Source organism: Macrobrachium nipponense, chromosome 19 (genome assembly GCF_015104395.2).
Source record: "Macrobrachium nipponense isolate FS-2020 chromosome 19, ASM1510439v2, whole genome shotgun sequence".
Taxonomy (NCBI): domain Eukaryota; kingdom Metazoa; phylum Arthropoda; class Malacostraca; order Decapoda; family Palaemonidae; genus Macrobrachium; species Macrobrachium nipponense.
In genome coordinates, this window is record NC_061088.1 from 67,138,992 (window position 1) to 67,161,766 (window position 22,775).

Sequence of the window (22,775 nt, forward strand, 5' to 3'; positions counted from 1 at the left end):
ATGGTACTTCTCCCAATTGTAGGAAACCTATGGGTAGTTCATATGCCATGCTCACTAGGAAGTAGCAGGTTATCATACTTTCTGGTAGCACTGTAAAATTTTATTAAAGATTGTTAAACATTATGGGCATCATCTTACTTGAGAAGAAATGGCTAAACAAATATTTTCATGACCTAACACTGTAGATGCTAAGGTAATGTCTTATAAAAATCAAGCTTTTGTTTTCAGATTCTCATATAGTATGTATCTTCACAAACTATAAAATGATCTCAGTGAATGGGCAATGTAGCTGTATGTTAGTTTGTCAATTTCAGCTTGTAGTATAGTTAAACATAAGAAAAAGGATAAGAAAACAAAAGCTGGGTGTTAAGCTTTTTATATTTTATGTGTTAGTTATCTTAGTCCTTTACTGAGATAAAGCTTATGATTTGGGCAATAATTTATTGCCAGCAGTTCAATGCATTTATCAACTCAAAAGAAAATTTTTTTAGTTGTCATTCGTTAAGAACTAAACTGTTACCGTGCTAATTTTATGCACTTGTTTTCATGAATAAGCAAGGATGATTACACAGAATTCAGGCTGCTCGTGAGAGATGTCATTGCATAATCATAATTTTGATGTCGTGGAAGGACCCTGAATAATTTCTCAGTTCCCATTTGGGGATAGTGCTGTCAGTGCACTGTATGTATTACCTGAGGTTCTTTGCAGCATCCCTTTGGCCCCTGGCTGCAAATCCATTAATTCCCTTTTTACTATACCTACAGTCATTTTCTCTTCCATCTGAATATCTACCGTCTTCTAACAATTGTTTCAACATTATTTTCAGTGCCGAATGACCTCATAGGTCCCAGCGCTTGGCCTTTGCCCTAAATTTTACATTCCAGTACCAATAACTTCTCAGCACTGTAGCTAACACAAAATATTCGAATACTGGAAATTCTTAGAAATACTATACTGAAGAACTGCTTGAATACCTTGCACAAAAAGTGGCATGGTAATTGCTTAGAACAGTTTAGAAAGATATGGACCTATACAAGACTTGTGGAAAAAACTAAATCTACCATGTAAGAAAAGAATTTTAAAATATTTTTGCCAAGGCACCTGTTTGGCAACTGTTAAGTAACTGCGAGTGAAAAGGCTGTTATGAGAATATGACAAAGAGGTACTCTTACTCCTCACAACCTGCTTTCCACTCCTTCATGTTCTACAAGATCCAGAAGTCGTAGGTAACAAATCTTCTTCACCTCAATGATCCCCTTGGCCAATTCTGCCTGTGGGCTGTTCTTGAGACGTGTTGCCAGTCCCTGTAAAATTGCCTCTTTCTTATTCTCCCTGGCACATATTACAAAGGGAAAACCAAATTGCTCTCGGTATCTGTAAAAAGACAAAAAAATTTTTAAAAGTTTGTGGATGATGATGTGATGTCAATATTGGTTTTCATTTAAAATAAGATTTGTGTAAATGACTCATACAGTATTTTACGGTACAATACTTCAAGAAATTATTACAAATGGGGAAATTAAATGTCAGTTTAAGATTAAGGAAATATAAAAAGTTTAAGAGGAGCATCTACTGCTTACTATTTAAAAAATGTTTCTTGAATGTCCTCTCATTACTATTACTTGATATACCATCTCAAAAAATAAACATTCAACACGATGTGGGCCCCCTCCTCCCCTGGTACTGTCTGACTTCAAAAAGTTTAAATTTTCAAGTCATTATAGCTGAAAAATTTATCACGGACCAGTGTGTTCTGCGTATACGGCGACCATGTATGGAAATATAATTATATGAGTTGTTTTTTCTCTTACACTAATCAACTGGAGTTTTATTAATATATTTAAATATTGCAGCTAAAAACTATAGCACTTGCAGAACAAAAAGTCAGGGGAAAAAGTGATGGCATTCATTTTTCCGCAGTCTACACCAAATAAGAAATACCAAAGTTAGAACTTGATGAATATTGAAGAGTTATGTCTTATGATATCATAAAATTGCCATCAAAGATTACATGTAAAGATCATTGTAGTATAAGTACATAAATCAGAGCAAAATTGCATGCTGTACAACATTGTACATTTCCCATCCATCTTTATCTTTCTGTAAAAATAAAGCATGTTTCGCTTCCAATTTGGATCTGAGTTGCTCCCCTGCACCCCCAAAGTCTTCAAGGGCCCCAGGAATGTTGTAACATTCCTTTTCCTTGTAGGCAGCTCCACTGTGGCGGTTTCTCTTGTTATCCATTTTGCAAGGACTTGTTCAATCCTATTTTTTTCCAAATTTAGCTACTTTAGTAAACTTGTCTCTTTGTAAGAAAAGTTATGGGACAGTTAGGCAGCACTGATACCCTTGTCACAAATTCCACTCTATAATCCATCCAAGAAACTGTTTCGCTAGTCTTTTGCAAGATTAGTGTGTGAAAACTTTCATTAGCATTTTGAGTGGCACCCCATTAGGCTACTTATGTATACGCAGGTGTCCTTATGCGATGCTTGGAAAACTTTGAGTTCTTCACTAATCTTGTTCTTGGCTCTTTTTCTTTAGTTACACACTTTTGACACTATTTGTTCATAACCTCAAAATCCACGCTTATTCCCGTGTGTACTTCGATTATTACACCAATGCCTAAGTGTAGTACGGCCCTTTTTAGCCTTGTGCCGTTATGAGAAATGTCAATAATCAAAATGGCATTCTCGTCAGGTTCAACATATATTTGAGAACTCATTGATTTATTGCCAAAGATGGCAAGAATAGTCTTGAAACCTGCCAATCCATCATCCATATATCATGTGAATGTTATTTTCACCATAATCAAAATCGTCAACTTCACTAACAACATATTTTAGTCCCACTTCATCTGCACGACCACAAGGCTCTTCATTTTTTTCCCCTTGTGTAAGCCTGTCTTCATTGTCCAGGGATTTCTTCCATTCCTTAAAATGATGATTTTTTACCAGATCCTCGAATAGTTCACCTTGTAAAGTCATTTTTAGATTTGTAACAGACTTTAGGGCTGAGGGATTTTGTTGTAATGGTGGGTCTTTGTGCGAAGCAGTGTGCTGGGGCGAGGATGAGTTGTTGACACTTTGGAGTCTACTGATTCAGTCGCGCGGTTTTCTTTATTGTTCGTTTCCACCATGTCAGTGTTTTTGTTCCTTTTTGATGGTATTCAATTCCTTTAGCCTGTGCCAGTCTTTAAGTGGTTCCTACGCTTATTGTGTCTAGTCCTGTTATGAAGTAAACAAAAACGAACAACGCACCAAATCAGGGTTGTAGACAACCACCCGTAACTTTTAATTTGGTGAGATACTGCCTTCAGTTCAGCTAGCTGCTGCTCAACCTGAAATCCGCTAAACATACTTTCAAAATTCGATATTTCTCCCCCAAATCCGCTAAATCTCAATATAAGACGATAATGAATGTAACTCTTCAAATAAGTAGTACATAGCAATGTTTACTTACCTTTTTTTTCATGGATGGTGTGCTTGTTGAACTTTCTGGAATTGCTTGCCGAACCCTATATGCAGCAATAGCATCGATTTTATTAAGTACATCTTTTGGAAGATTATATGTGTAACAGTCCTTTTCTAGTCTTCTTAGACCACTCTGGATTGAAAGCACGGCATTAATAGATTTGAAACTGTCTGTTTCTAAGTTACTTTTAACAATATTAAGTTGGCTGAAAAACCTCTCAACTTCTGCATTCGAGTGAGGAAATGACAATATGCACAGCGCAAAGTCACGTAATTCCATGTATGGATTACATCCTGATGCATCTCGATAGTTTCCTACTTAGATCCAGAACTTTACATTTGACTTATTTTTACACCAGATAAGTTGTGCCACTGATTCTCAATTTTATCAATATTTTCGACATCACGAAATAACTGCAGTGTCACTGACAGGATTTTTTTTTTTACCTGATTGAAGCTTTCTTTAACGGAAAAAAAGGGACAATTTCTGCAATATCTCCAAGTCTTTAAGAAGTTTATTTCTTAGCTCATTTGCACAGCTTAATAACAAATGATATGCAACGATTGCGAATTTTACCTCCAATTTCATCAGCAATCTTCGAATTCTATCGTCAGCAAGTTGCTTTGTGTCTTTTTTTTTTTTTCTTTTTATTAAATAATACAATTTACTTAGAAGTTTTTGTATTAGCTTTAGTACTTGAACCAGTTCAGTTTAAGGTCAAGTTTTTCTTGTTGTTTTTTTTTCCCCATTTCACTCTGTGCCATTGCCACATTTTTAATCCTCTGAGCTTATTTTGACGTGTAGGGGAGCTTGCGCTTTTAGAGAGTGTTCTCTTGGCCGTCTCACCGTAGGCGAGTGGATTACTTGTAGAGTTTTCTTTTGGATGTATATTGCTGCCTCGTGGATTTGGACTTGCCCTTAGTCCTGTTGGATATTTTCACGCCTCTTCAGTCCATCTGCTGTACTCCCGGCCTCGTATTTGCCAGGGGGACCTCTCTGCCACCAGGTAATCCCATATAAACTATTATTGATTGGTGTACATCTGCAGTGCCGCCTTGAGGGACGTGTGATTGATCCCGGGTCCTGGACAGGATATATTATTCTTCAGGGGATTCCGCTGTTGCTCCAGAGTTGGGGCGTGAACCTTCGTTAATGGCACTTTTGGAGAAATCTTTAAAGGAGTGACTTTACTGAACAGTATAGTAGCCACAAATAAGATTTATTTAGTGTACTTTTGTTAGGTTATTCAGACCTTTAACGTTATTTCTCTGTCTTTCGGAACCCCTTATTTTTTTTGGTGTGATTGCGTTGTGTTCTGTTCTTAAAGGAGTAGGTGTGTTGCTTTTGGTGTTTTTATATTTAAATTTCAAGGGTGTTTTTTTTCATTTACTATTGTATTTCATGGGGTTCTGGGATTTTTTTCTGCCTTTAATTCTATGTAATAAATACTGGACTTTTTTTGTATTTCCCCCATTCTTAATATAGACGCACAGTATTTTATGTTATTGCTTATTTCACGCTTAGTGAACTTAACTGGTGAACACCTTAAAAGTTATGATAGTTTGTGTCAGTCCGAATAGGGACGTGACTATTGACGCGTCAGTAATTAAGCTATATCGGTAAAATGAAGACCCATCACATTTGCTTCCATATCCTTGCATTTGGTTCTATGCAGTTTTACTTTGGACACTAGTTTACAGTCGCTGAAAGCTTTCTTGCTAACTTCAGCGTGGTGATCCATAGCTAAAAATGGCGTATGCTGTTAAAGAAATAACGTAAAATTCCCTCAGCATTACTGAATGCAAATCCCGAGCACTTGAAAATGGTTCCGAAGCTTTCGCATGTTTAGCTCACCGAACACGATCACGCAAGTCACTCAACTTTGCTGTCAGTTCACGTTTGCAAAACCAACAATAGGCTTTATCCGTATTTGTCTCCACCGGCTTCAGCCAATCTTTAAACTCGGGTAAATTGTCCCAGCTTTTCCTGCAAGAGTGGACTCATCTTGACGAATAAGGAAAATTGTCTGTATCATTGATTTCACTTGGTACAGCTGCCGGTAAGGAAATTAGGAAATTTTGTTAAAGTTAATTTCTGTGACATTCTCGTACTATTAATCCGAAATTTGCATATATATATATATATATATATATATATATATATATATATATATATATATATATATATGTTTGATTTTAAATCACGAATAAAAAACGTGGCTGTAACTTCGTTCATATATATATATATATATATATATATATATATATATATATATATATATATATATATATATATATATATATGATATATATATATTATAAATATGAATACAGAAATTCAGTAACAACCTGTATCTGCTCTACCCACTAATGAAAGACAGAAATATACCTCGCAAAGTGAAAACTATAATATACCTCTCTATTTTAAGACCAATATTGACTTATGGCCATGAATCATGGACATTAACATCAAGAACTAGAAGCCAACTTCAAGCAGCTGAAATGAAAGCCCTAAGACTCATAAAAGGTGTAACAAGACTAGATAGGCTACGAAATGAAGACATTAGAAGAGAACTGGGAGTGGAGGGGATACTAGATTTTGTGGAGAGAGGACAGCTTAGATGGTTTGGACACACCAAAAGAATGGAGGAGGAGCGATATCCTATAAGGTTTTTGGAATGGACACCGGAAGGAAGGAGACCGGTAGGAAGACCAAAAATAAAAATGAGATGGCTACAAAACATAGAGAGAGGAGTAGAGAGGAGAGGCTCTAGTTTGCGGGAAGTTGATGAGATGAGGCTCTATGATGATCGCCAAGAATGGAGACTGTTCCTGAAGCAGGACGACTGACAGGCCTGGAGGCCTACCTGGCGTCTGGTGAGAAACTGGTGAGAATATATATATATATATATATATATAATATATATATCTATATATATAGATATATATATATATAAATACCTTATCCCTTAAAATAAAAAAAAAATTTTTGATATTGGAAAATGCATTCTCAGAGAATGAAGATATTATAAAGATGGTATTGGAGGTAGAGGGTCAGTAGTAGAGGTAAGGGACTATGGTATATGGATATTTGGGGTAGGAGGGAGGGAAACATGCTTGAGTCACACATTGGCGATTCAAGACCGCGACCGTCGTAATGGCTGGGTTTGGCGATTAATCGGGATCAGTCATGGGCCTTGGGTCACAATAAATAAATAAATAAATCCAGCTGATTACAGCACCATGACCTCATATGCAATGACCATTTACGACAGCTTTTCGCACGTCGAGATGAGATTATGTATTTACATGTACTCGTACGTACAAGTCGCCGATGATTTAGGCCACGCCCACATTTAACGGTTTTTACAGGACGGCGACTACCGTGAAGGCATGAGGATTCGCGACGGTTTAATTGCAATTTAGTTACCTCACATGCCGACAAACGCAACGACACCGTCATGTGTCGTGAACATGGATGCCCCCATATATAAAAAGTGTATAAACAATACCGAGAATCTTGATTCCAATATATATTTTACTAAAAATAAAAAATGTCTTTTCATCTCCTACTTCAGAATATTTAAATAAATTATATTTGACTGCAATATCAGCTGACTGACTTATTTGTATGAAAGAAAATCATGTTTGAAAACTATAAATTTCTGAAAATACTGAGAATCTTGATTTCCACACACACACACACACACACACACACACATATATATATATATTTACTCTTTACTAGTTCAGTGTCATTTTGCCTTTATCTTGAAAATATTGGAGATGGTTTGTAGTTGAGGAAATTGCTGCAATTTTTAATTGTTGAAGTAATGTAAAAGTCATTTTTAAATAGAATAGGAAAAATTTTGTAATTTATGATATGAATATGTGATTCAGGCATAAAGCCAAGCACAAGGACCCATAGGGTCATTCAGCGCTATAATGAGAATGAATGAAATTTGGAAATTATATTATAGAGTTGACATATAACAGACATTGTAAAGGTCACTATCAAAAAAAGTTAAAATCGAAGAGGTTTAAATTCTAATAGAATTAAAACTGCCATAAATAAGGTAAAAAATGACATCTATATAAAATTATCAGATATTTTCATAAAAACCACAAGACATAGCGTGAAGATTTACGTAGTATACTATTTCTCCCTCTCCCCCTTCTGACCAATCTATTTTTAGAAGTCCTCAGCACGGCGCATTTACAGTTCGTAGACGGTACAGGTAAAATTAGATCAGTTTAAAATTATCTACTGTGCAGGTAAAGACGTACAAAAAATATTAGTACGTAGGTTGTGAAATATGTGTGAGCGCTAACTACGAACGACAGAGAGAGAGAGATTGTCCTTACGCAAGAGAGTGAAATTATTTATGAATTATTACTGGGACCCAGAGAGAGAGAATTATTATTATTATTATTAATAATGTTTAATTTACACATAAAAGTCTGAAAACTTACAAATTACATAAAATATTAAACAAATTATAATGAGGTATTAGGGCTCTTAACTTCTAAATTTCCCTGCACTTTATTATCAAGGATTTTGGTACTTTCAAATATTGTTATCATAGAAAATAACATTCAGTTATTAGTGCTTTTAGGAAAATTTAGTACATACACAATATAAAATGTTTATTATATTATAAAGATATACATATACAGTTCAAAGTAGCATATATCTTTATAGAACAGTTACAAGAAGAATGCATTTCGGAAGGTTCTTTCCAGCATCCCTTCGGCCCATAGCTGTAACCCCTTTCATTCCTCTTACTGTACCTTCATTCATATTATCTTTCTTCCTTCTTGCTATCCACAGTCTCCTAACCATTATCCATCGTGCAACTGCCAGGTTTTCCTCCTGCTGCACCTTTCAAACCTACCTACTCTCAATTTCCGTTCCAGCGCTGAATGACCTCATAGGTCCCAGTGCATGGCCTTTGGCCTAAATCTATATTCCATTCCGTTACAAGATGAATTTACAGTAGTATATTATAGAAAAGATACAAGAAGAAATTACAGTAGCATTGTCAGTTTTTTCATGGGTTATATTTTTCTTTATCTGAAGTTCTGACAGCTAATCTAATTACGTCTGGCAGTGGCATGTTAACACAGTTTTGACTCACTGCGCATGTTGTGGGGTTCCAAAGTGCATGGCGTATGTCGTATTGGATGCCGCATGTTGGCATTGGTAGTTACGTCGGTCTTCCGTAATCAAATGCCGACGTTGTTGCGGCAGTCGGAACGCCATTACGGTACGATTGCGTGTTCCGGCATGACATGATGACTTTTGACAGTTGTGGTGACTCGGCTGCGTAGGTGCTAGACAGCCTTTCAAATCCGCCATCACTTGGTGGACGTCGTCAAACTCCCCGATGTTGTTACAGATCATGCCGATTGATGACGTCTTGCTCGTAATGCACCATAGTGGCGTCGTAATGAACAAATTTTCGGCCGTTATGACGGTCGCGGTCTTGAATCTTCAATGTGTGACTCAAGCATTTCTTTCAGAGTTGCATTGTAGGATTTTTTTTTTCAAGTATGATTCAACTTGAATGCCTGTGATCTTTTTCTAATTTCATAGTGATATAGAAATTTTATTTGTTTCTGCCTATTAGCTGTAAATCCCCCAAAGTTAATCAAAATCCGCTGTAAATTCCTTAAACTTGAATCAGAATCTGCCAAATTTCCCGCTAATTGCAATGGCTGTTTGAAATTCGCTAGGAGCCATTATAAAGGTGAAAAGACGAGATATTGTCTGTGCATTATCCTTAGACAACATCAAAGAATCTTTCTTCACCTTCCTCTTCGAATCATATCTCTCCTACCGGGAAGGAGACCAGAGAGCACATTCTGTACTCTTGGCCTCTGCATGCTGAACACAAAGGACGAGGGTCAGTGGTAGATGAAGAAAACCCTACAAGTATATGGTCTATTACTTCTAATGCCTCCCCACTGATCATCCTTACAAGGAGACTTATAATTTTTAGGCATCATGCTCAACTCAAACACCACAAACTCTGGTTAGATAAGCCCCAGTCACAAGCCATTCAAGTGCATGTATAAAGTAGCATATTATGAGAATATGAGTCAGACATCTTTAAGCGTTGGTCGAACGTTTAATGACGCTAAGCATATTGGATGTGCAGGTGGTTACCAAACCTTCAACTGGTCCATCTGCATAGAAACTTTCCTTTCAGAGACAAGGATTTTCATTCTTGTAGGAACAATTAAAATTTTTTTGAGTAAAATAGCGGTAGATGAAGGTAAATCTACTATGAAAAGCAGTCACTAAAAACGAAATACTAATGACTCTGGAGGTGTGTTACATACTGGTTGTTCATAGTTGCCATTTGAGTTCTCTCTTCTTGGGTAAGGCCATCTAGGCCAGCTGCCTTTTGTTCTCTCGTGGATTCTGATGTAAGCTTTCCCAGTCCTGCCAACCTTCCTGCTAGATCAGGGTGGCTACGTAAAATGGCCTCTCTTCCTGCAAAAACAAAAGTTTTTTTTATCAGAATTCAAATCCATGTTGACTCATCTTGAGGAAAAATAGTGCAGAAACTCATTGAATTCTAAATAAGAAATGCCTAGCGCAAAAGTTTATAATGATTATATTTGCATGTAATCAGTTCCACTGGTTAAATTGAGGGCACTTTTCATACTCCCATTAATTGATGGTTACTCCATTTTATACAAACATGTTGTAATTTTGTGACTTTTCCCAAATTTTATACCTTCATATTTCAGTTTAGACTGATTCTGTGTATTTTTCATGTGAAAGACAGTATATAAAGTGTACTTACTTTTTTAGAGCCACCTTTGCTGAGGGAAAATATAAATGTGTAATATATATATGTGTGCGTACCATTTATAAATACACATATATACATATAAATGTGTGTGTATATATATATATATATATATATATATATATATATATATATATATATATATATATATATATATATATATATATATATATTTGTATATATCTATACAGTATATATATATACATATGTGTGTGTGCATGTTTTTATATTTTATCATGGAATTAGTATGATAGAATTGTGTATGAGAAGGTCAGATGGAAAACACCTGAATTGATAGAGAAAGTAGGTGTTTTCAATGAAACACTTGTGTTAGAAAATTTGATCAAGAAAAATTCATATTTGGAATGTGTAGACTTCTTGATAAAGCACCTGATTGAATTGATAAAATGAAATGTGGATTTTGTCGACTGTGCATGTTGTGGGATGAAACTTGTTGAGAGCAGTTCTATCGATGAATGCGAAATGTATTACATAGAGGGTAGAATATATAACAGTTGGGGTGAGACAAGGGTGTCTTATGTTTAGGTTTGGCTCTTTAGCATTACTGTGAATATATAGAGTCAGGTGAGAAGGTAGATAGAATACAAGTTATGTAGGAGCAAAGGTGCAAGATAAAGACACAGGTTCGTAAATGGAGTGAGAAATGACAGATGATACAGTGTTGACCTGGATAGTGAAGAGAAACTGCAGAGACTAGTGAAAGAGTTTGCCAAAGGAGAAAACAGAAGTTGAATGTGGTTTAACAGCATAGTTATGAGGGTGAACGAAAATCAGAGATTTGCACCTTTTGTTAATATGGATAGCAGCTGTTGATCCATGTAAATATTTTAGGAATAAATAAAGTGGATGGTCTTTGAATGAGAGTTATACAACCAGTAAAGCCAGAATGGTAGTGTATATAAGAACTTCATAGTTAGCCAGGTGTTACAAACTTACCAATCAGCTATCACAGTGCAGATAGGTTAATATCGACTAAGTATAGAACCTGAATTTAACCGAAATATGTATAGCTGGGCCGACGTCAACTTATATCTTCTTCTTTCCCATATTATGGGATCACTTGCCTGATGCACCTTCTCCACTGCCTTCTATCAAAGGCATCTTCCTCCACCAAACCTCTTCTCTCCATGTCTTCCTTCACTATCTCGCCATCTAATTCTGTCTCCCTCTTGATCTTCTTCCTCTAACAGGTTCCTCCCAAGCCCTCTTCACTCCCTCCTCGTCATCAATCCTCAACACATGCCCATACCATCTCAATCGGGACTCTTATCACCTCTGTAATCTTTACTAAGCCTGCCCTTCTTATTTCATCATTTTCCAATCTCTCAAGCAGCGATATTCCCATAATCCACCTCAGCATTCTCATCTCTGTTCTCTCAAGCTTTACTTCCTCTATTCTTCTTAGAGCCCATGTTTCTGCTCCATCCTTTAACACTGGTCTTATCACTGTGTTATATATCTTGACTTTTAGTTTGATTAGCATAATCTTATCACACCACTCCAGCTACCTCTCTCCACTTCCCCCCCATGCAGCTTTATCCTAATGTCAACTTCAGCCTCACATCCTCCCTCTTGGCTTAAAGTAGATCCTAAGTATTTAAACTTTTCTGCCTGTTTAATAATGGAGCCTCTTCCTTCTTGCATTACTATTCTGTCTTTATCTTCCCTACTGCTCAGCAAAACCTCTGTTTTATCCACATTCACCTTTAAGCCACCCCTCTCTAAAGATTCCTGCCACTCTCCAACCCTTCCCTGTAGGTCCTCCTCAGTTTCAGCAGTATCACCAGATCATTGGTGTACAACAATTCCCACAGCTCTTCATTCCTGATCGCTTCACTCAGCACATCCATGACCAGCACAAACAAAAATGGGCTTAATGCTGACCCCTGGTGTAATCCAACATTAACTTCAAAGTTTTGTTTCCCCAACTGCTGTTATCACTTTTGTGTGCATTGTTTTATATATCATCTCGACCAGCCTAACCAACTATTCTGGACCTTTCCTTTTCCTTAAACACCAAAACATCACTTCTCCTGGGATTCTATTGTATGCTTTCTCTAGGTCTATGAATGCACAATAGAGCTCCTGGTTTCCCTCTAGCCTCTATTCCTGTAGCTGTCTTACCATGAAGATAGCATCCACCGTCCCTCTTCCTCTCATGAATCCATACTGCTGTTTCCCGATCTTTACAATCTCTTAATCTCTTAATCCAGTACTCTCTCAAACTTTCAATCCACGCTCTGTTAGTTTAATTCCCCTGTAGTTACCACAATCCATGATATCTCCCTTCTGCTTGTATAGATATACCATAAGCCTCTCCTCCCAATCCCTTGTCATTTATTCCTCTTCACATATAGCTTTTAATAAATTCAGTATCCATTTCACCCCCTCTGTACCTGGTAATTTGAGCATTTGAGTTTGGAACTCCGATGGGCCTGGTGATTTACCATTCTTCATTTTCCTTAATGCTCTCTTCACTTCTGTATCCTGTATCTCCCTCACTGATCCCTCCGCCCTCTGTGCGTCCCCCATCTTCTTGCTCTCATTTTCAGTATTTAACAGTTGTTCAACTTATATCTCTCGATAGCTAAATGGTCACATCAACTGTCTACCTTCTTCTTTCCCACCGTTATCCCTACACTAAGGGGTCGGTTGCCCGATGTGCTTTTCCTTACATCATCAGGCATGGCTTATTATTTGGCAAAGGGGTTTTTACGACCGCATGCCCTTGCTGTCATCAACCACAGTTATTGATGGTGGGCCTTGTCTTTGACTAAAAAGTCCACCTGCATGGAAGCAGTTTCCACAGTTTGGCGGTGGGCCTAGCTTTTTACCAAAAAAGTAAGACTGCAAGGCAGCAGCTGTCCTTTTAGTCGCCTTTTACTATACGCAGGACCTATGGTGGTAGTATTCTTACACCCCTACCACAGGGTGGCGGTCACATCAGCTGCCCTATCAGTGTCTAAAACCAAGCCCCTGATTCAAATGTTGGCCGGGCAGATGCACGTATCAATTATATTTGCGTTGGGTGTCAGGTATTTCCAAGGTATAGTGAATTGATATTTGTTAATATCTGTTGCTTACTGTATGTGAGTATAATGGAGATGGGCTGATATCAGTTCTATGCACAGAATGCGAATTCAACAGGAATTTACAGCAGAATCGAGCTCAACTTATATCTCTTGAAAGTTGAATAGCTGAATCAACTTTCTTTATCGAAATCACAGGCCCAAGTTCAAATCCTGGCCAGTGCAGATTCCCTTATCGATTATAACCCTTTAGGTGTAAATTATTCTCAAGGTAGTGAGTTTGATTTCAAGTGATATTTGTGGCTTAATGTATGAGTTTTGGAGTCTTGATAAGCGATGCGTTACAAACTTACCAATCACCTATCATGGTGAAGAAGGGTTGATATCGTTTCGGAATATATAACCTGAACTAGACAAAAAATATGTACAATAGTCAATACCAACTTATATGATCTTCCTTGGTAGCCGAGTGGTCAAGTCAACTGTCTATCAGTGTATTTATATTTAAAGGCCCGGTTCAAATCCTGTCCAAGTTAGATGCACTTTTTATCTGTTATAATAATCCTCACTGTAAGGTATTAAGGTATTCCCTGTGTACTTAGGCCGAAGGACAGACACCCATGCAACCTTGATATAGTTAGGTTCGCGTGCAGACGGGGAAGCCTAACCTTTAAAAGAAACATTTGACTTGCCATCGATAGAGGCTGTACACAATAACAGACCCAGTTGGGAAGGTTTCTAGAGTGACTGAACCAAAGAATCCAAGGAGAAATAACTCCACAGAATGGCTGCGGAATGAGTTGGAGTTGTGTGGTTTTACTTGGTTGCCTTAGATGAGTGGCTCTTTTTACCTTGACTGACATTAGTTTGATTTAGTACCTCAACAAGATTATATATATATATATATATATATATATATATATATATATATATATGTATATATATATATATATATATATATATATATATATATATATGAGATAGAGAGAGAGAGAGAGAGAGAGAGAGAGAGAGAGAGAGAGAGAGAGAGAGAACGCAGGGCCTGTTTCAGACACAGAATAGATCGAGAAAAGACAGAGGATAGGGTCACGATTTAGATCTATCCATTGAATCACCAGTGAAACAATGACTTTGGTTAAAATTTCACTCGGAAAACACCCTCCCCCTAGGGTACATACACGTACCCAGAAATAAATACACGTTTCTTTGTGTGCGTGTATGTGGTTTGTGTCTTCACGCAAAGGCCAGTAGAACCGGTAATGACACTATAGTTAAGACCGAAATAAAAATGAATAGGAAGGATATTACTAGATGTAGTCGATTTCTGTATTAAAGTTCTTGTACATCCGTGCATCAATCCCTTCCAACTCTCTCTCTCTCTCTCTCTCTGTACTCATTGTATTTGAGACTCGTTTTTCGCGGTGAGTTTGCTTATCTACATTTAACCATCCGGTCGTAGAAATTCACACATCAAGCAGCCCTTTTTTTCTTCTTTTTTTAATTACTAGTTGATTAATCTTTCATTTAGTATGATACCTACCTGTGTACATTTCCTGTACGTAAATTAGGCAATATTTTTGACAATTAGTTTTTAGGAGGCAGAGTTAGATAAAAAAAATTCTCAAGAGTTTTAAGTAATTAGTATACTAGGGGGCTTTGTTCCTAATCCATTTATGTATATGTTTTATCATTGTTGTTGTAATTATTTTACATTTTCAGGTAGTGATTGTAATGTATCGGATATTATATTCCGATTTACAGGTCTATGAAGTTCAAACGAATTAAGAAGGGACCTAGTAACACATTCATATTCCAAGTTATGTCAACAAAACATCGAGTTGTTGGCCTTGAGCCGTTGAGCTTCAGTATTTGTCGATGTTGTTTATCTCCGACGCTGCCGCTCTAGTTTATACCTTCTGAGATGATGCGCTTATTACTTCAAACCTTTGCCTTAGGTAAGATTTAAGTGTTATTTTCGTAAACCAAATGGTGGTATTTTTTGAGAAACAAAAATGTTCTCTCTCTCCTTATAAAGTACATAAGTAAATAAGTAAATATAACACACACACATATATATATGCTTAAAAAATCACAGTAGATGCACGTGACTTCATAAATAAGCGAATACCACGGGAAATGATAGTCAGGAATCCAAGCGCTTTCGTCTTTATTCAGACATCGTCAAGGAGCTGAATAAAGACGAAAGCGCTTGGATTCCTGACTATCATTTCCCGTGGTATTCGATTACATTATATATATATATATCTATATATATATATATATAGATATATATATATATATATAATATCTGCGCCTTTTTCCCACACAAAAATCTAGTCACTCTTCCCTTCTTAATCCTGCACTTGCTTTGCTTTCATCATAAACTCGCAAATGCGAATCTCCGACTACTTTGCTAATTATATATTACATCTATACCCTTAGCTTTTCATAGGGCGTGTATGTTACATACTGTCTACTGTTAAAGGATTACTTCTTGCATATAAATTCCCTTTCGGCCTATGTCATTACGAGGCTGAGTGAATTTGATATTGAAGGATATCTATAGCTTATATATATGTGTGTGTATATATATATATATATATATATATATATATAATATATATATATATATATATATATATATATATATATATAGAGAGAGAGAGAGACGAGAGAGAGAGAGAGCCGGGGGGGATTAGTGACACTGTGTATTAGGTGTAATACGCGCTGCTGATTAGTTAAAGGCATTTTGAGAGGGAAAATGTGGAAGTAGTTTGCCATCTGGAAACGGCTAAATGATGATATATATATATATATATATATAATATATCTATATATGATATATATATATTATATATATATATATATATATATATATATATATATATTATATATATACCATGAGATTGATTAATTTCAACCGCTTATTCCAACTTTTCGTAAATTATATTTACATCTGTATAGACAGGTAGACGGTATGGCTATGTGCTCTCCCCTTGGCTCTACCTTCTCCAATATTCTCATGTGCTCCCAGGAGGAACGCGTGCTTGACCAATGTCCTCTTTCTTTTAGCCTACTCTTTTATGTGCGTTATGTGGATGACGACTTTATTAATTCATGCCACCATAATTTTAAGTTTACTCTCAAGAGCGAGCAGGGTGACCGACTACCTTTTTTAGATGTTCTGGTTAAGAGAGACAATGATGTTTCTAGTACCTATGGTTTTAGAAAAGACTTTACCGTACTGGGTTAAAGTTATTTTATCTTTTGTTTTTTACAATTTTAACTTAATTTGATTTGTACATTGGTTCACAAGGTACTTTCACCTGAACTGGAATATGTTTCGTAGTTAGATCCTCTTTCTTTTAGACTACTTTAATAAAAATTGCTTTCTTAATAGATATTTTACAAAGTCCTTAATAAAATACTTAATGATCAGTTTTCAAAGTTCACTAAGGTTCTTAATGTGCCCAGCATTCAAGACAAACACTTCAGGAGAGAGTTCACAAAGGTCCTGAGCAAATATTTAGGAGCTCTAGATATCAAGGTCTTTCCCAAAAACCCGCTAACTATTGGCTCTTCATTCCGGTTTAAAAGCCTCCTAAATCAATACATGACGTCAAATGTAATCTATATATATACATATTAGATGTCATTCGGGGCCTTACGTCGGAGCTGCTAGATGTCCCATAGATGGTCAGCTACCGTACGGGGACAAGAATTTCCAACCCTGAATCATCCAATGTGCGCAACCATTCCCAAATTTGTTAAACGGAAATTAAAAATGAAAGCTTTAGTAGTACTGGCCATAGTAACAACCAAACTGGTTTATTTCTACTTGAAACACTAAAGATTAAACTGCTAGCTCCTGAATTAAACACATTCCTGCTCTACCCAGTTGTTTTTGTCTTGTTGACTCTACCCAGTTGTTTTTGTCTTGATGACTCTACCCAGTTGTTTTTGTCTTGTCGACTCTACCCAGTTGCTTTTGTCTTGTTGACTCTACCCAGTTGTTTTTGTCTTGTCGACTCTACCCAGTTGTTTTTGTCTTGTCGACTCTACCCAGTTGTTTTTGTCTTGTCGACTCTACCCAGTTGCTTTTGTCTTGTTGACTCTACCCAGTTGTTTTTGTCTTGTCGACTCTACTTAGTTGCTTTTGTCTTGTTGACTCTACCCAGTTGTTTTTGTCTTGTTGACTGCCCAGTTGATTCTATTGTAATGATATTAATTTTTTTTTCTTCCCCTTGCTTTGTTGCTGTTTCGAGTTCGGTTCTGTTCTTTGTACCAGCACGTTCGTTTTCACTAGAGTTTTTATGTTTAGTTAATGTTTTGTAAATTTTACGTGCATTTTAGTGGATCCTTTAAGTTTTATGTGCATTGTAGTGTTTTCCTTGTCTTTATGTATCATGCATTATAGTATTTTACCGGTGGTCCGAGTTCGATTCTCGGCCCGGTCAACGCGGAACCAGAGAAATTTATTTCTGGTGATAGAAATGCCTTTCTCGATATAATGTGGTTCGGATTCCACAATAAGCTGTAGGTCCCGTTGCTAGGTAATCAGTTGATTCCTAGTCACGTAAATATATCTAATCCTTCGGGCCAGCCTAGGAGAGCTGTTAATCAGCTCAGTGGTCTGGTAAAACTAAGAGTCTACTTACTTTTATAGTTATTTTTTTACTTTTATATATTTGACTTTTAATTAATAGTTTTATTTTATGTTAAATTTTACTATATTATATATATATAATATATATATATATTATATATATATATACCAAAATGTGAAAAAGTAAATTATGATTTACGAAACGTTGGATTAAATTGTTGAAAATAATCATCTCATCATACTCCTGGTCGGACCTTCTATGAAATATACCATGGGGTTTTCCTCATCATCCTATATATATATATATATATATATATATATATATATATATATATATATATATATATAGGATGATGTGTTTGTGTGTGTTGGGGGTATGTTTGTATTCCATTTTAAACCATGATAATAATAGTTATTATTACCATTATTATTATTAGGCTGTTGTTATAAGTAGTTTACTGTCTGGAAACGGCTAAAAGTTTATATCAAGGCCTTGGTTTATATATATATATATATATATATATATATATATATATATATATATATATATAATTATATATATATATATATATATATATCACGTGTGTTTATTCCGTTTCCAACCATTATTAATTTTAGGCTGTTGTTATATCACTATTCGTAATAATGAAGAAATCCTTGCACTACCTCATCCCCCGTTGACGTAATAATCGTGGTTATGTGAGAGAAAATCTCATCAGCTCTTCTTTCTAATGATGCTGAAATTGTTCTCTTCTTGTCCAAATGTAACTTTATCAGTAAGATTTTCTCTTTTGGTTAGTTTAATTTGAACAATGAACAGGAGAGCAAGAAGACTAGAAATCTACTTGTGTTCATTTGCACCAACTCCTCTTGTGTCATATTCAGTGCTAGGCAGTAATTAGTGTGGTTGAAGGCTGCCATATCTCGCCATATGACCGTTTGAAATCATGTCACCTTCACGGATGACGGAGCTGCCTTAATTGACGGCCGCTCTGTAATTTCGTGGCACATGGATGGCCTTCCAGTGAAAATCATCACCAGGTACTTGATAATCACAATTGTGGTTTCAGTGAAGTACGTGGTTTCCTTGATTTCCGAAGTGATTATTTTGTAAAGGCGAGCGATGGAAGATCTCCATCTTTGAGTCGTAGGAATTACTTAAGTTTCTTTCCAGCGTCCCTTTGGCCCCTGTCTGCAACCCTTTTCATTCCTTTTACTGTAGTTATGTGCATATTCTCTTTCTTCCATCTTACTCTTCCACCTACTAACAATTGACTGTGCAACTGCGAAGTTTTCCTCCTGTTACACTTTTCAAACCTTTCTGTTGTCAGTTTCCCTTTCAGCGCTTCTTGGCCACAATACTATATTCTATTCTATGCTATTCTATCCTTGAGTGGATGGTGTCATCACAGGTTGCTTGCTAGTTTGAAACGTCTGCCAACCACTGCTGAGAGCGACGTTCCAATAATATTTTCATGCCACTACCAAACCCATGGGCGGAAGTTTTCACCCATACGTCTGTAATTTGTCCTATCTTTCTATTGGAAGTTGATCTTTATGAAATAATATAATCTTATGCAAAATATTAGAGCATAAAGGCATTTGCGTATTGAAATATTCAGATTTACATATTATCGTTGGCATTGTTTCGGAAGACTGCTCCAAATGCAGTCGATTTCACTACATAGAACATTTTAAATGTTATTATTCCACAACATCCCTATATATTAATTTATTTGAGCCCAACAATAAATGCATAAAATTATATTTCCATGTTTTTAGAGTAAAATATAACGATAGACTTCACAGGAGCAACAGTTGGGATTAACAGAAAATGGATCGAGACAAAACAAAATAATGAATTTCAGACCCTTCCACAATCAACATTGCAGTGACACAGACAGCTTGCCCTTTTGTGAAAGCAAAATAATATTTATTTTTATTTACATATTTACCGTTTCCTTTGGATGTTTATTTTTTCTCTCATGGTAAGTGAAGTTAAAAGACTGAAAACCAAAACATAAGCAACTTTGAGAATATTTTTTTCACATTTTGAGAAATTAAAATAACAGTACATAAGAATACATTTACAATGTAATGAGCAAGAAAGAAATCTTACCCTGCCATACATGCTCATGTGCACAAAACACTTGACAAAGTGAAATTAGGTGAGAGCGTCGTCTGCCACTGTTCGCTTTTGCCTACCAGCGTACTGCGCATGCTCCATATATCCTTCATTTGTATACAAACATAATCTCTCCTACCTCCGTCGCATGAAAGTAGCGCTAATGATAACGGTTATTTTACAATTCCCATCACCGACAAACATACGAAGCCTTAAAATGCATACGTTTATAGTAGAGCATTTTCTGCTGAAAATTACTTTTTCTTTTATTCCCCAAAATATTTGCATGAGCTCATGTACACCCTGTATATTTATATATACATGAATTATAGAAAGATTTTTACCATGTTTTTCATTAGTAAGTTAACTTATTAATTGCATTTTTATACAAAAGAAACTTCCACACCACAAATTCTCTCTCTCATTGAATTGAGTTCTGTAGTGAAATTTCGCCAGCCAGAGAACAATTCTGAAATGTACTTTTGTCATCCTTATTTATTTAATGTATATTATCGCTGAATCGTGTTTTCATAATAGTTCTTTTCTGAGAAAAACTTTGACAAAGCCGATATTTGCTATTTAAAAAGAAAATACTTTACACGTATTAGATTCGTAGCGTTGTGGAAAGATATCGGTTGTTCACTTGGATTTATTTTGATTAGAAAGAAGCGGAGAACACGGAGCTGCTGTTTACCTACCTGGTCCGACCCGTTACGACTGACTTTTTGTGGAGCTGCTGCTGTTGCCTCACTTCCCTTGAGGGCTTTTACACATGGCCCAAAGTCGTTCACACAGACACGTTGTTTTTTCACCTTGTTTAGTAACGTTAGATTATATAATATCCACCATACTTATCCCTTCACCAACCAAATTAACGTCGCTTCTCATGCTCGGGAATATGTTATAGGTCTTATTATTAAGATATCACAGGATAGCAACAAGAAGTTGTGAGTCATACCTGCCTCTGGTAGATCGTCTATGAAGCGGCCGATTTCTTCGTGTAAGTGTTTCACGTCACGGAAGGGCCTGTACCGCCACACCGCGGCTGCGCACAACGAACAGTGTTCAATCACATTGCCAAACACTTCAATGAATTCCTCGTAGTCCATACGATTCACTTCCGAAATATGTCTGGCTTTCACCTCCATCTCGGTATGTATGAGGCTGTGCGATAAGTGTTTCGTGGACTAGGCGAGCAGCAAGTAGCGAGAGTAGTCAGCCAGCAGGTCTACTTCTCTTGGAGCAGTCCAGGTCTAGCTTGTCCTTGATGGGGCAAGCATCACCCATTAAGGACCTCGTCATTATAGAAAACGAGTGTAGCGTATGATTAACTGAAGGGGAAACTATCACAGCAGAAATAAAGCACATTTTATATTGAGTAATCCTAAATTCTCTCTCTCTCTCTCTTTTAAAATATTTCTTACGTATGATAAATGATACTTGCATGACGTGCAAATAAATAGTTTATATCAAAATAATTTATGAAAAGCTCTTGACAAGGGGTTTGAGTTCATTCTTGTAATTGTCTTCTAAGTTAAAAATAATATATGGTAAAAAGAATCGAAAGAAAGTCAAGTAGTATAAAAGAATAAAAAGAAAACTATTTATAACCTTTCAAGGTCAAGGTTTTTAATGTACAAAAATTTGTTCGTGTTCAAACGGCAATGAGATTACCATTTTTCAAATTAATTATTGATCGGTAGGAGGGACGTCATTAACTATTTTTGTTGGGGTGGGCAAAGACGGTTTAGCGAGCGAAGCGAGCCTAAAAGTAGATATTTATATCTTATTATATATATATATATATAATATAATTATATATATATATATATATATATATCTATATATATATATATATATATATAATATGAGCTATTTATGTGTTTTTTTAAGCCACACGAGAAAGGTATTTCAGCAAAACCTATATGCTATATGCTCACACTATTGTTTTTTTTATCTCATCACTGGTAGCTAGTAGACAGAAAAGGATGAAGAAATGTAATATTTCTGAAAAATTCCATATATTTATGATTGCACATTTATAAAGAAAATATGCTGTTACTTCTTGGGGCTTTATATATATATATATATATATATATATATATATATATATATATATCTATATATATAAATAATAAAAGACTTATTGTATTACTAATTTTTCTCTTATAGATTTGTTCGCAGATGATGGGACCTTTCATAAGTAAAGTATTTCGCTTTAATTATTTTACGAGATTTATAATATATAGATATATAATATATATATATATATATATATATATATATATATATATGATATATGTATTAAAAGATCAGTCGAACTACTAAATTTTCTTGTATAGATTTGTTCTTGAATGATGTGACCTTTCATAAGTGCAGTATTTGGCTTTAATTATTTTGCGACAGGAACTTTTAATCAGTTTCTTCTCTGTATGCTATTGCAATATGGTAACTTCCGTTCATTTATTTTATTCTGCAATGAAAATGAATTCAGGTGTTTTGCTGCTTCTTTCCGCTGTCTTGTCAGATTGTCAAACTCGTGACTAGCTTGATGCCCCTTTTTTGTAACGGTATATTGGTTTGTATCTCTCATAGTTTAGTTAGTTTATTGACAAAATATACAATGCAATAAGTACCATAAATTTGTACAAATGTGCATTTCGTAAATTACAAAAATCATTTAAACCAAAAAAGTTTGC

The 22,775-nt window shown here is 35.8% G+C and overlaps 1 protein-coding gene across 1 annotated transcript; it reads right to left on the minus strand.

The window, feature by feature from the left end:
• Positions 1–360: 360 nt before the first annotated feature.
• LOC135217985 (2-oxo-4-hydroxy-4-carboxy-5-ureidoimidazoline decarboxylase-like) lies at positions 361–21,348 on the minus strand. The gene is made up of 3 exons (XM_064254115.1): positions 21,035–21,348; positions 9,820–9,973; positions 361–1,375 (listed from the first exon to the last, which is right to left on the minus strand). The coding sequence occupies exons 1-3, from the start codon at positions 21,222–21,224 to the stop codon at positions 1,177–1,179; spliced, it is 543 nt and encodes a 180-aa protein (XP_064110185.1). The 5' UTR covers positions 21,225–21,348; the 3' UTR covers positions 361–1,176.
• Between the last annotated feature and the right edge of the window lie 1,427 nt (positions 21,349–22,775).

What these genes read in the sequence shown, in the direction of transcription:
- LOC135217985 (XM_064254115.1), bottom strand. Translation starts at nt 21,224, where the DNA reads ATGGAGGTGAAAGCCAGACATATTTCGGAAGTGAATCGTATGGACTAC. An exon ending in AGACGATCTACCAGAGGCAG is followed by an intron (nt 9,974 to 21,034) that starts GTATGACTCACA and finishes TTGTTTTTGCAG; the next exon opens with GAAGAGAGGCCATTTTACGT. An exon ending in ATGGCAACTATGAACAACCA is followed by an intron (nt 1,376 to 9,819) that starts GTATGTAACACA and finishes GTCTTTTTACAG; the next exon opens with ATACCGAGAGCAATTTGGTT.